Consider the following 14,679-nt stretch of genomic DNA (forward strand, 5'->3'; position numbering starts at 1 on the left):
CATTAGCGGACTAAAGTGTTCACCGGAAACTATTTTTTACACGTTCATACTGAATGTTTGTCTGTGGTTTTGAACACATAAGAGCAGATCATATTTTAATTTTCTTGGTTGCTAATGAAAGCTTGACACTGTGCTAAATGGTTTGTCTCAGACCACAGTGTCTGTGCTAATAGCGGTCTGATAAATGACAGTGTGGTCCAGCTGTTCAGGACAACAGATTTACAGCCTGCAGCCCTGAAAGCGGATATGCGTCTCGCTCAGAACTGGCTCTCTTCGTTTGACTGTTGCCATGGCAAATAAAAACAGTTTCCCGCCAGTGTTTGGATGTGTAATAGTGTGTGTGTGGTTTCGAACAGCAGGAGGAATGCATCATTTCATCGCCACCATAATTTCGCAACTAGTGTTCCAGCACAGTACCTACTGTGTGCTTACTCTACTCTTCAGTATATCCTTTTTTTCTTTCCACTGAGATGAGTGAACATGTACAACTCTGCTCTATCCAATAATGGTCAGCCTTCCTCCCAGTTTGGCTTGGACACACCGGCAGCGAGAGGACACTCTCTGTCTGACACAGAGAGAGACGAACGGGAGACAGATGTACAGGAGAGAGAAGTGATCTAGGGATAGAAATCTGATATCATGTTCCTGGGTGCACTGAAAAGGTTAGCTATAATGCGCAGCTCTTTATATAGTTGCGCAAGACAGATTCTTGGTTCCCGGCTAAATCAAGCCCGAATGTTCGCCTTCTGAAAGCAGCAGCACAACTTTAGGGTGCTTTACAGCCTGTTGCATCACTTTAATGAGCTGCAGTGGTAAAAAACTGATTGGTGTATGTCATTTCCTTCTCTTGGGGGGGGGGCTTGGTGACCCTCCAAACAAACACAGACATGAATAGAATTGGACTTAATGTCTCTCTCGGTGTGTTAGACTTTGTGTGTTTGAGTTTTTATGTCCTTTATGATCCTGGCGACTGAAATACATACATATGTATTCAAATGTCACCTTTACCACACATTAAAAAGACCGTGTGAAACGCGATCTGAAAGCCACACCGTGTGCGTAAAGTAAAAAGGTCCTCAGTGATACCTGATCGGGAAATGTGTAAAGCTAGAAACCTTGCACTTAATAACCTACATAGACGCCCCGTTTTCTCTCGTTCTTCTCTAAACTAATCCCTGTTCAGAACAGCTCATTTACTGTGTGACACGCCAAAGGGTGTGTGTGTGTGTGTGTCTGCCAGTCGTAGTGTGTTTAGAGGTGTGTGTGTGTGTACATTTTACGGGAGGCGTGCGCTTTCATGTGTGGGCGTCTCCGTAAAAGTCCCAGAGCTACAGAGCATGTGCTCAAACACACTGCATAGGTGTGCTGCTCCATTCATTTGACTTTTACGTTTTCTTTATTTCAATCAGTTCGCTATTTTTTCTTTTTTTTTTGCTCCCTACTTCCTGCTGTACAATTTACTTTAGTGAGGATTTTTTTCCATGCCATTTTTTTCCTAAGAAATAGAGGGAGAGAGAAGGTAGGAGGAGCCGGACAGAGAAGTGTGCCTCACTCTCTCTCTCTCACACTCTCTCACACACACACTCACGCTGCCTCTCTTCCATTCTGTCATTGCCATCTCGGCAGAACGGAGACTGTTCATTCCCAGCCACGCTGAATATAGTGTGGGGGGGACAGCACGCTTTTGACTTTGTTTAAGTCAGATTTCACAGAGGAATATTCTTTTTCTTCACGACATCCAAAGGATCGGCAAGAAGAAGAGGAAAAGAAAGTAAGAGAAAAACATTACAAGGATTTTTTTTCCATTTTTTTTTTTCTAATTGAATCGAGAACACGTGACAGCCGGTTTTGCCACTGGATTCTTTCACACAACAAGACGTGAGATTGTCTTATTTTTCTTCCTTTCATGTTGTGATTTTCACTTTTACTTTGAGAGAGCAGCACTGACAGAAAGAACAATGGTTGCTGGAATGCTGATGCCCGTGAGGGAACTGAGGGCCATCTATGAGCTCCTGTTTAGAGATGGTGTCATGGTGGCCAAGAAGGACAAGAGGCCTCAGACCAAGCACCCTGAAGTAGAAGGTGTGAGCAACCTACAGGTAATCCGCGCCATGGGGTCTCTTAAGTCTCGGGGCTATGTGACGGAGACATTCGCCTGGAGACATTTCTACTGGTACCTGACCAATGAGGGCATTGTTCACCTGCGTGACTACCTCCGCTTGCCCCCGGAGATTGTCCCTGCCTCTCTGCAGAGGATCAGGAAGCCCGCCACCACACTGGCTGTTCCCCAGAGGGGTGCACGGGTCCAATCTGTGGAAGGTCCTACATCTTATGTTCCCAAGCCAGGACGCAGGGGTGAAGAAGAGAGCCAGGAGTCTCTGGCTGAGCGTCAAGGCTACCGCCATAGGATGATGGGCGCCGGAGAAAAAGAGAGCTACTCTGATAGGACCCCCAGGTTTAGGGGTCGTCCGACGGCTGCAGGACCAGTCAGGCCAAAAGCATCATGGGAAGTGGAGGACCAGCCTCAGCCTCTGTTTAGAAGGGGGAATGGCTTCAGAAGTGAGGCAGCGATGATGGAGGAGAGCAAGGTGAAAAGAGTCTCTCGTCAGCAGCCCGATGTGAGTAGTGAGTGGCCAGTAGCAACATCACAGGAGAGAAGAGTGTCTGATGTTCAAAAGGAGAAGGCCCCGATGTCTGTCCAGAGTCAGAGAGCAGCTATGAGACAGGATGCACCGCAGACCACTCTGACATCAGTGTCCTCCAAAACAGCCCTGCCATTAACTGTGGCTGCTGTCGCCGTGGCTACAGGTGCTGCAACATCAAAGATTCCAGCTGAACCCTCAACTCCAAAAACAAATAAAGAGAAGCTCAAGATCGCTGATGAAAAAGCTTCCATGAAGCAAATGGTAAACAGCAATTCAGCTATCACAATGCATCCTGATACAGAGGTCAAAGAGGAGAAGACAAAAAAGGTGATTGTGGATCCAATTAAATCTGAAGAGGTCAAGGCTACAGCTAAAACTACAACTGATCACATGAAGGCCCAGGCAGTTATTACAGTAGCTGCTGCTCCGGAAACCTCCAAACTCCTCACTCCCTTCGCTGCCTCTGTCATCACGGAACCTGTCAATAAAGATGTCAAAGAGGAGAAAGCAAAAAGGGTGATTTTGGATCCATTTAAATCCACAGAGGTCAAGAATGCAGCTAAAGCAGCAACTGAAATCACAAAGGCCCAGACAGTTATCACAATGGCTGTTGCACAGGAAACCTCCAAACTCCTTTCTGCCCCTGACACCGCTGCCCCTGTCACCGTAAAACCTGCCAGTAAAGATGTCAAGGAAGAGAAAATCAAAAAGGTGATTGGCGATCCAATTAAATCTGAAGAGGTCAAGGCTACAGCTAAAACTGCACCTGGTAACATGAAGGCCCAGGCAGTTACTACAGTAGCTGATGCTCCGGAAACCTCCAAACTCCTCACCGCCACCGCCCACTGCTGCCCCCCGCCATCACAAAGATTGTCAATAAGGATATAAATGAAGAGAAGACAACAAATGTGATTGTGGATACAGCTAAATCTGCAGTGGTCAAGGCTACAGCTAAAATAGCAAATGATAATGTAAAGCCCAAAGCAGTTATTACAATGGCTGCTGCTCAGGAAACTAATGGTCTCCTCACTGCCACTGCTGCCCCTGTCACCACAAAACCTGTCAATAAAGATGTCAAGGAAGAGAAGACAACAAAGGTGATTGTGGATCCAGCTAAATCTGCAGAAGTCAAGCCTAAAGCTGAAGCAGCAACTAAAAACATAAAGGCCCAGACAGTTATTACAATGGATGCTTCTCCGGAAACCTCTAAACTCCCTACTGCCACTGACACTTCCACTCCTGCCATCATGAAACCTGTCAATACAAATGTCAAGGAAGAGAAGCTTAAACGATCAAAGGTTAATGAGGAACCAATTAAACCTGCGCCAGTTGAATCCAAAATAGTTCAAGAGAAGGCCAAGAAAACTGCCAAAGTAACCGTCACTCAGGAGACCACCAAATCCCCAACCGACACCACCACCAGCGAGCCGGTAAAGGAGATAACTAAAGTCAAAATGACTCAGGAGCCCACTGATGCTAAAGTGACCTCAGTGAATCTCTCAGCAAAGCCCACAACTGATGAAGCACCCCAGAAAACAACTATCGTGACTGAGTCCTCAATACTTGAAGTTAAAACTATCATCAGCACAACAACTCTCTCAGCGCCCACGGCCAGTTCTGAAGACGCAAAACCCGTCAGGGGCAGAACTACAGTAACGGAGATCATTACAAAACAGGACAAAACTGATGTAAAGGTGATTCCTCATGACGAGAAAGATGGAAAAATACTGCCAGAAGAAGTCCTTAGTGTCGCATTAGCACAAAAAGACTCCTCTTCACCTCAGCTCAGTCAAAATGTTGCCACCACGGTGGTGGTTACGGAAACCAAACAAGTGGTTGAAGGAAGCTCTAAATCAAAAAGGAAGAAAAAGAAATCCCCAGGTGAGATAGCCAAGAACGAGGAACTACCTGACTTTAAGTTGGAGAAGGGAAAACCCAGTATAGACAAGTCCCCTGAGAAGGTGGCTGAAAATACCCCCCAACCCACACCAGTGATCACCACAGAGCCACCGGAGGAAAATAAGACTAAAATAGATATTGATGGGGGTAAAGTAAAGGAAGTCCATAAAAAAAGGCAAGGGAAGCCAATAATGGAAGATCCTAAACAAACCAAGGACAAGAGTATTTCTGAAGTAGCATCACTACCAGTAAATCAGATCCCAGCAGTGCCCCCGGTGGACCTTCCAGACAATGCACAAGTAAAAGAGAGGATTGTGGGAAGCAGTGTCAGCAAAATAACACATGGACCATTATGCTCCGAGGACAAGCTAAACGTTAAATTGCCCCACACGGAGCCAGTGAAATCTGAGAAAATGACTAAAGTGGAAACAGTGACTGTGCAGAAAATAACTCAAGTGGAGCTCACACAAGCAAGTCCTAAAGCTGAAGGCAAAAGCCCTGCACCGACGTCAGAATCTCAGAAACCCACAGTTGAGACTAAATCCTTAATAAGCACCGACAAAGCTGCGGAGGAGTCTTCAAAGGGTAAGAAGAAAGGTAAAGGGAAGAAGCAGACGCAGGCACCAGTATCAGATGCCTTAAACACAAAGCCTGTCTTTTTGCCTGAAGCTGAAGCTTTACCATCCCCTAACATTACTCCACTGCCCAAGGGCACGTTTAATGACAGCCATGTCACGACCTCTGTCATGACTGAACTGAATGTTTCTCCCAAGATGACTCCTGAAAGAATGTGCTGCGAGGAAACAGGGCAGGCAGCAGCTGTGCTCTGTGAGGCCTCTGCAGACAAAGGGGAGGTGGAGCCAGCACGGCTCTGTGCAGAAAAAATCAAGCGGGAGGTTCCGAAACCAAAAACATCCTCCACTGCGAGGGAAGCACCCGCAGCCGGAGAATTAGCGTCAGCAGCACCAGAAGAGGCAGCTGCAGCCCAGGCGCAGGCCAGCCCCCTCGACAAGCAAGAGGAGCCTCCCAGAGTTGCACAACATTCAGCCAGTCAGGCAGCAGAGCGCAGCACAGAGAATAGGCTCCCTGTTTGTGAGGCCTCAAAGCAGGAGGAAGAGAAGAAGAGGGACTTGGAAGAGGACACACCCTCTACCACCGCCACCACACCCGCAGCTGCCCAGCCTGACCAGCTTCACCTGGAAGACACCTGTGAGTCCGACATAGACGAGGCCGCCATGAAGAGGAAAATTGTAGTGGTTGAAGAGATAGTTGAGGTTAAGCAGCTTATTAGTTCCGAGGTAGCTGAGGGGCAGTCACCTCCTCCACCTGGACAACATGAGGAGGAAGAAGAGGACCTGGACCTGGATGTTCTGGAAGAGATCGCCATAGAGCGGGCACTTTATTCACCGCCGCCGCCGAGGGCCGGTGTGGAAGGGGCCTCACCTGAGCAGACCTGGGACCACTCACTGGACAAGCCAGAGGAGAGGACATGGCCTCACTTCATTGAAGGTTTGTTTGAATGCGTGCCAACTGACCTACTTCCCCACCTTGTCCTTGACTCTCCATGTGCATGTGATGTAGTGTCTCCAGCAGCAATGTTCCCACCTTTCTTTTTTTATTGTGGGAGGTCTTAGGTAGGGTGTTTGATCACGGCTCTCTTGTTGCCCCTCCACATTGTCATGCACTTAAAGTATTTCATTCTCCCCTTGTGTGATTGCCTCTCTCTGACGTCTCTTCCCAAGTGTTATTTGGGGTGATTTGATTACAGTTCATGGCTTAAAGTTACACGTTACAGAGCCGGGCCTCTATACTTTGTGATGTGGACGAGTCTCTCTTTAGGAATAGTTTCAGTGAGCTGGTGAGAAGAGTCAGTTGAGATGTGGCTGTGATTTAATTATCAGTGTGTTAAAATAGATGAAGGATCAGTGACAGTCATAGCACACCCTGTAGTGTATTTAAGACACTGTCAGATCTCACACAAGCATTATCACACACATGATCACAGGTGAAACTTTATATACTTTATGCATCAAGTACTAATTTTTACTACACTGTTTACACGCAGAGCATGTGGCCGTAGCAATTATTATTCTATTAAACAAACCCAAAAATCACACTTGTTTTTTGGGTGTGGGGAATTCCAGTTTAGTAATAAATTGGACTGTGCACATGTGTCAGTGAAGACAGTAATCTCTGGAGCCATCTCTGAGGGTTTAGCCAAAGAGGATTATGCAGACCTGTAGTTCATTCCAACAAGGTGGGGCTGTTTGCTGAGATCCAGCCTCGCCTGTTCCCTGCAGAGATAGTTTTGCATGAGTAGAAGCCAGAGGCAGGGAGGTGTGGTGCTTTTGGGAGCATTTTGTCCTCTTTGCTCCAGTAAGAACTGTGTTCTTGGCACTGTTTTACATACTGTGCTTGTTTTCTTGGTTGTCTTTTCAGCCTGTCTTGTATAGGAGATAAGCATGCCCCCCTTGCATACCATTATGCAATGGCATGCGTGGGATATGGGAGTTATGTAGACAATGTGATAACAGTGGTAAATGCTGGCCTCCTTTTTGCTGGATCTGAAAAAAAGAACCACAACGCCCTGAAAAAAGGTGCCATCTGATTTGCTGAAGTGAAACTAATGAATCATGATGGTGAAGCATGTTCATGTGACTCTGGATTTTAGGGTGATTTCACAACTTTTTAAAAAGTGAAATAATTTGACTGTCATGTGCATTCGGGTGTATAAGCAAGGACTCACATGGGCGTTGTCTGTTGTGGGTGTGAGCAACAGGACAAAGAGTCAGGAAGTTGGAATAACTCGCTCACAGCTCGCAGGGTGTGTTTGTTTGGTTCTACACGTGACAGTCGATCTGGATTCAATTAGCAGTCTGGATCCTTTATTCAATCTGTGGTACACGTCGGGAAAATAAGTCCCTTTTTGCACTTTGATATAACTTCATTTATGATTTACATATGCAGTAAACAGCATATGCAACTCATCATACACAGAACATTGCTCTGAACTTCAACATCAAAAACTCTGGTGCTGACAATTTGAACATTTAGCTTTTAATCGTGCAGTTCCGTGTGATGCTGTCAGATAAGGACACAGCAGTGCCAGTCTATCAGATGACCACTAGTGTTCAGTGACCCACTGCTGACATCTGCTGTCCATTACCAACCATTGTCATCTGTCACACACACACCCAATGCTCCAACTATAGCCTGTTTTTATAAAACTCCAAGTAATGCATATTTCACATCATGTAGTTGACACGCCTTGTTTTCTTTTTGGTTATAAAGCCAGATTTTTTGCCAAAGCAGTTTCCTTTAGATTTGACCTCAGATACAGTATGATGAGTGGTGTTATAGGGCGTCGGTTTATAGAGATACATGTTTTACTGCTGTGATCCTACAGCGTGTGGTATTCTTGGTATGTTCTCTAATCAGATAGCCGACGACAGACTCACCCTGAGGTATAGCAGCAGTCAGGTATGTCTGCTTTTGTTTTACAACAATTTCTGTCTCTCTGTCGTTGCATCAGCCATGTGGAAACTAGGAGAAAGGAAAGTATTTGAAAAACTTACTTGCACAACAAAAATCTTGCTCCTTAAGCTGGTTCAGATATCGAGGGAACTCTTTGACATTACTGTACGTGTGGCACTTTGGATTTCTTGAATGGAGGGCGCTGTACGTGCTTTGTCTGAAACGGACACGCTCGAGAGAGGCTGTTTCAACTCTGCCCACACGTGGCACCAGGGCCAATTACACTAAATCACATCCCAGACATGGCACTGAGGTCCTCCATGTTTTTTTTTTTAAAATCTCTGAAACGATGCCTGATGCATACTTGTGTGATTGGTTAAATGAAGAGCTGCAGCAGCTTTGTGCCTCTCATTATGGTGGCACTTCATTTTGATGTTATGACTCACCCAGACCATTCTCAAATCTGAAAGCTGGAGTTATGATCCTGACCTTTTTGAGTAGAAAAAAGCAGAGAATGGGGCACATAATGAATGCTATCTATCAAGAGCCTGCGTTGTGAGCTGGCAGCTTAATCTGCTGCTGCTGCTCTTTCTGCAATGTTTTGTTCAAAACAACGTAAATGACCTTAGCTGCCGTGCCCTATCTTTTACTGCTGACTCCTTGTTGATCTATTTCGTTACAGTCACAAATGTCAGAACATATCAGCCTACTTTTCATAAATTGACACACAAGCACACCAAGCAAACATTTTGACAATGAAGAGAAGTGTTAATACAACAGTGTGAGCCAGGGCTGAAAATACAGAGTCAGAATGAAACGTGAGTAGGTGACTGTAATCCCCCAAAGCTGCTGCATCATTTCTGTTAAACCATGATTTAAATATAAAACAAGAATTAGTAATCAATACCTTTGTGATATCAGTTTAACCCTCCAGGGTCTGGGATGTTTTTTCCTCTTACGTGGGCCTTTTAAAACTGTGTTTTTAGAAGAAGCAAATGATGTAAAGTGTGCAGAAACAGACTACACAGTGTAATGAGAATCCAAAGCATAATCCTGTCTCATGGGCCGGTTGTGTGTGATCGTCCAAAACGGTAGCTTTAGTTGCCAGTTTGAAGTGCGGCGTTGGCGAGCACAAAGTGTTTGATATCAAATTCAATAGCAGTCCATTGCAACATAGGCTGGACAGTGACGCAGAATCAGACATCTGTCATAGCCATAATAACAGTTAACTAACTGTAGAAGAACCAAACCCCGGAAAGTGAGATATCGATAACATGTGGAATATATTGAGGGTTGGGTCGACATTGTGATGATGTTAGTCATTTCCCTGGGTACTTATTGGGCCTTATTACAGGGGCTGACTAACTCTACTTCAGTTTTGGGAGTTGGAAGGATAGCTGCAGTTTGTGACTCTTCTGTAAAGCCTGCACATGTTTTTCAATATTCTGTAGGGGTTTTCAGCCTTATTTTAAATTTGACTTTTATGTTTTGACCCTTACTTAAAGGTAGGGTTGGGGGTAAAGATAAGATAACAATTTTTTTGTTACATTAGTTGAAACATCCTGACAGCAATCAATAAATCTAATGCTTCGACAAGAAAAAAATGTGGTATCTGTGGTATCTGTGGCTGTCGCAGGAATGTAATAAGCCCGTCCGATCATTTCATTCGGCCTGAATGTAATGATTGGACGGGCTACCTGCCTGCGCTCACGCTCACATTTTGTTCAGCAAGAAAATCTTCACAAATGAACAGCACTTTTCTGATTTTTTGAAGTGTAAATGCAATCGGCAGAAGTAAAGAGCTAACGTTGAGCTATAAACGAACGTGGCGTTGGCGTGATGACGGTCTGTAGTCTCATTTAGCCCAAAATGTGTTAACCACAGACCTTATTTCAGGCATCTAACTAAAAACCCATTAAGAAAAACCATTGACTTCCAGACGGAGGAACTTGAAGTGCTAAAATGCTAACTCATTAGCAGGTCAGTTATGGCTGTGGGTTTTCATATTTACTGGCGTTGCTATTTCTGTCCACTTAGTGTTACTGCCAGTGTCTTTTCCCATAAAACATATTCACTTTAACCCATCTCATTTACAGTTTAAATGTTAAACCATCAACTGTATGGCATCAGTACTTCTTGTGGTATAAAAGCGATGGGTCTAGTTTTGTACGTGTTGACAATATTTATGTCCGAATGATGTTTCTAGCATATGTTGAGATCTGTTTTTCTGGCTGAGAGCTGTGACTTAATATCACAGAATAAAGCTGCCATCGTCTTCATCATCATCAAAGAGTGAAATAGGAAGGGAGGGAGAGAGGATTGTGTTTGTGGATGCTGTCTCTAGGGGGAGAGTGTAGCCAAGTGACCCGCCAGAGCTCTTCCATCAGTTTCTAACTGTGACACTGTGTGATCATCTGGCTCTGGTGGATATTTATAACCCTCAGTCAGCTCTAGGCCACCCACCCCTCTCAGCCCCCTGAACCCCCCCATCGCCCCTCGCCCCTGCCCCCCTGCTTCGGCGTGTCGTCCCTCCTCCCCTGGCCACGGGAGAGCAGGCTGACGGATCCGAGCAGCAGGCGCAGCCTGTCAAAATTCAACACAAGAGAGAAACAAGGCAGTTCAGAGCAAACAAACAGGAGCCTCTACTGTCCTCTTCAGTCCCTCTCTGTAAAGCTCTCTACTTCTTCGCGCTCCTCGTCCTCCTCTTCCTCTGTACCGTCTCTTAGATGAAGATCATACCCGGTAGGTCCTCAGAGTGGGGTTGCTGTGGTGTGTCTGTGTCTAACTGCGTTTGTGTGACTGACTGCTGACCGTCGCGGTGAGTTTTTTTGGCAAACACGCCGTGTGAAGTTGTTGTGTTCCCGATCCGAGCACACACTCAAACACACGCATTTAACGAAGAGGAGTAACCTTCGGTACAGATTGTGTTCCATATTTAAACCTGTCTACAATGTGACTGACTTGAATCATGAGTGAGGTTGGCTGCCTTCTATATTTTCCTTTATTTGATGGTATGCAGATAGAAGTGGGTGAGGGCAGGGGTTGAGGAGAGAAATGTCAACCTCACCCCCCTCCTCCACGCTAACTCCCTTCAGGAGGTGTCTCTCCTGTCAATCATGACATCTGATGGACGTCAACAAGCAGGAGTGTGTTTTATTCAAACCCTTTTGGTTTGTCTGCGTGTGAGAGACAGCCGTGTGTGTCCGTCTGGACTATTCCAGATAGCCGTAAAACCACGACCACCTGCTATCGTACTGTACAATCCCAACACATCTGCTGAGGTGCGTTGGTTATTGTTGTTGTGACAAAAACAAAGATAGGGCTTTTTAAATTTGTAGTTTTTATTACCTTTTTATCGCTGTGTTTTTTAACACAGTCATCATTTGCTGCTTCAAGATATATTCAGTAGTAATACCTCTAAAGTGCTTTTAAACGGTATCAAACAAAGAAAAGCAAGTTGGACTGAATATTAATGCCTGTCATTGCTCCGATGGGTTCGACCTTATTCTCTGGAAAATTAGTTATCTGCCAAGAATGCAGATAACGAGCGCGTCCTTCGTGATAACATGAAGCAGTTGTTGTAGTAAGATGGAATGAGTCACAGGAGGAGCATCAGATAAGCAACACAACCACAATGTAGTTATTTGCCTTCCTGCTAAATTGTTTAAGCCTAACCAAATAGATAGAGATAATCTATAACAGGGGTTAGATTAACAGCAAAACTTCTTCTCTAAATACTGTGCTTTAGAAAAGAAACCACTAGGGGCTGTCCCGAATACCATTTCTTGGGGCTTTGAAGCTTCAGTGAGAAATAATCGAAGGTAGATTCGCCTTCGGTGTGGCGCAGCAGGCTGACATGTTCTTCTGTCCGTCTTCATATCCCCTGTTTCAGTGTCTCTGCTGCACTAATGTACACACACACACACACACAGACACACACCTCTACAAACGACATACAGCGACACCCATCAGAGAATAACTAATAATAATAATGTTGAATATGAATAATTCATTATATTGTGGGATTATTCCTTATTTCATGGATTATTTGGGGATTTATACTTTATTATATACTTATATATATATATATAAAAAACTACAAAAATAACAAAGCATTCAAATACTGATTTGGAGGTTGATTACCATAGCAATGGATGAAGCTTCAAAGGTTCGAAGCATTGGGGTCAGCCCTAGTAGCTCTGACTGTACAGAACACAGCAGTCAGTTCAAGTGTCTGAAAACAGCTGAACAAACCAGGAGAAGCAGATCAGAAGAAGGTTTTCAGTAATAGCTTCAGGCCAGACAGCAGGAATTCCTGGTCGAGCCGTCCCTTTTTTAAAAGGTCCCTGCCACACCCACACCGCTCCCCCTCTCCCCCTCCCAGTGAAGGCCCACCTGTCACCACAGCCTGGCCCTCATCCCATCATCCCCTCTACCTTATCGCTATCTGTCCCAACAAATGCCTTCAAGACCCCCAGGACCCACTCTCCCCACCCTGGTGGTTTTGGGGCACTTACTCACTCTATTTGTGTTCTGGCGCTTGTGAAAAGGGAGGAAAGGTAAGAGAGCTGCATGCTGCAGGATATTGGAACAAGGTGTTTTTTGTAAAGGTTGAAAAAGTAGCCGGATGCTAGAGGAGTGTTTGCTTTATCTCTTCCTCTCTCTGTCTAACTGGAAGTTAAGCCGCTAAATACTAACTCTGTTTTAGCAGTTCTAAGTTTTTGCATAGTTTTGCCTGTCTTATGTTTATATTTATTTATTATTCTTGATTCTTTGAGCTGTACAGGTCATATTGGTAACTCTACGAGGTCACACACAGCTTCACATGTGGTGTGTTTACCCTGTGCATTAGTCACGTTCATGTGTAACCTTGAAACCTGTCAGCCCCGTGGCCCACTGTGACCCGTCGTCAGTGCCAGTTTCACAAAGTGTCTGACTGTTCTTATGCGCAGCGGCAAAGAGATTAGCCCTTATTACGCACAGACAGCGTCGGAGGCCCTCTATTGGGCTCACGTTGCAGTTGACTGACAGTCTGACATGTCACAGTGCATTGATACGAAAGAGTCAAGACTCAACTGAGCTGAACTTAGCTATTGTTGTGCTGCAGAATGGCAGATGAGTCCTGCTGTTGTACTGTCACAATTACCTACTAGGTCCCTCCCAAACCTGTTTAGTCAAGTTTGGTTGTGGATTAAAGGTGTGTGTGTATGTGTGGGTGTGTATGTGTGTTCTAGCTGGAGGGCGTCCTGGTCTCTTCAGATAGATGAATCGCATTCTCTTAGCACTGGTCTGGTCTAGTACACCTGTCAGGTTGGAGGCACAGCCAGTCCCCAAACTGGCTGCCAGCCTTTAAACTGACAGACAGCGTTACAAAAGATGTGAATCTACGCGTCTGCTCCCACAAGACTGTAGATGAACAATAAGCCGTTTGATCCTGTGACTTCACATTAGTCTTTGATTGCAAAATAGTTTGATGTATCACTCACAAGTTTCTCAATGAGTCCCCTTTGAGTTTTTAGCCATGCTAGCGGCGTGGCTCAAGTATTGTCAGTCTGTCTGCTGGTCAGTCTCCTGTCTTGGTCTTGACTGATGATGAATACGTACTATAGATAGATAGATAGATACTTTTGCTCTAGCGCCACCATTAGGTCAAATTTAGATTTGTCTAAACCTGCTAAACGAATTGCATCTTCATCAGCCTTAGCTCTGTGTTTAGTTCACTGCTAATTAGCAAAATGTTAGCATGCTAGCAGATTGAAAATAGATGCTGGCAGATGCGTTTAACATGATCATCAGAAGGTTAGCACTGTCATTGAGAGCATTTATGTACAGACACACACATATCAAAAAGAGCCTCGGTATCGTCCTAGAGGAAGCGTAGGTATGACCTTATCTAATCTAAGGTAGCTGTAATTAAAAGGGAGGAGACTGTGGTGAGAGACTCAGTATGAGGAAACTGGGCTGAGATATAGATTATGTGTAACTCAGCTTCCATCTTGTAACAAAATCAAAACTATTATGTATTATTTGTGGGTTAATGGTTAAGGAAATAATAGGATCAGGGCTGGCCAAGGACAGGAATATATTACTTTAAATAGGACCTATTGTGCTTTTTCATTTCCCTTTAGTGTGTTATATCATTTTTTTGTGCATGTAGAAAGTCTGCAAAGTTACATAGCCCAAATTCCAGGACAAAGGGAGCTCCTCTCCCCCACAGAAACACCGCTCCTGAACTGCCTGAAACGCCTCGCTTGAAGTCTCGACTTTAATATACTATTCCTATACTATATATTACTAGTATATTACTACAGATGCATTTTGACCAAGCTGAAATGACACTAAAGACGACTTTTACAATCAGGGATACATTTGATTTGTTTTGCACACAATGTCACATTTTTCCTAAAAATGTAATCTCATTCCTTAATGCACATGACTCTAATCTGTGATGACTAACATTGGCTCTGCATTAGCTAAGTGTTGTTTACATGACCCTGACATTATCATATTCCATATGCTAATGTTTTATTGTCCGAGATACTGAAGAGTCGAATGCAGCTGCTGTACCTGGTGATCTGTGCTCTCCAGTCCAGGGCCCTGTCATGGGGGCTTTCTGGTCTTAGCTGTCCCCATTTCACTGGCGTCCTTTCAGCACGACGAC

At 44.7% G+C, this 14,679-nt stretch overlaps 2 protein-coding genes across 26 annotated transcripts in view; both read left to right on the forward strand.

Annotated features, from left to right (window-relative positions):
- The window catches only part of plecb (plectin b), a 146,846-nt gene that overhangs the window by 77,574 nt on the left and 54,593 nt on the right, over positions 1 to 14,679 (forward strand). For 9 of the 25 annotated variants that reach the window (XM_037784453.1, XM_037784457.1, XM_037784455.1 and 6 more), the window contains exon 1: positions 3,616 to 6,053. The exons of 14 other annotated variants lie outside the window; for them this stretch is intronic. In XM_037784453.1, coding sequence (XP_037640381.1) covers positions 3,641 to 6,053 — 2,413 coding nt within the window. In that variant the 5' untranslated portion in view covers positions 3,616 to 3,640. Of the gene's footprint in view, positions 1 to 3,615; positions 6,054 to 10,575; positions 10,761 to 14,679 lie in introns of those variants that run through there. 2 more of the 25 variants (XM_037784479.1, XM_037784480.1) reach the window with 1 other exon arrangement.
- Positions 1,275 to 3,559, forward strand: LOC119496854. The gene has a single exon (XM_037784487.1). The coding sequence runs from the start codon at positions 1,959 to 1,961 to the stop codon at positions 3,531 to 3,533; it is 1,575 nt and encodes a 524-aa protein (XP_037640415.1). The 5' UTR covers positions 1,275 to 1,958; the 3' UTR covers positions 3,534 to 3,559.

This window comes from Sebastes umbrosus, chromosome 11 (assembly GCF_015220745.1).
Source record: "Sebastes umbrosus isolate fSebUmb1 chromosome 11, fSebUmb1.pri, whole genome shotgun sequence".
NCBI classification, from domain to species: domain Eukaryota; kingdom Metazoa; phylum Chordata; class Actinopteri; order Perciformes; family Sebastidae; genus Sebastes; species Sebastes umbrosus.

What these genes read in the sequence shown, in the direction of transcription:
- LOC119496854 (XM_037784487.1), top strand. Translation starts at nt 1,959, where the DNA reads ATGGTTGCTGGAATGCTGATGCCCGTGAGGGAACTGAGGGCCATCTAT.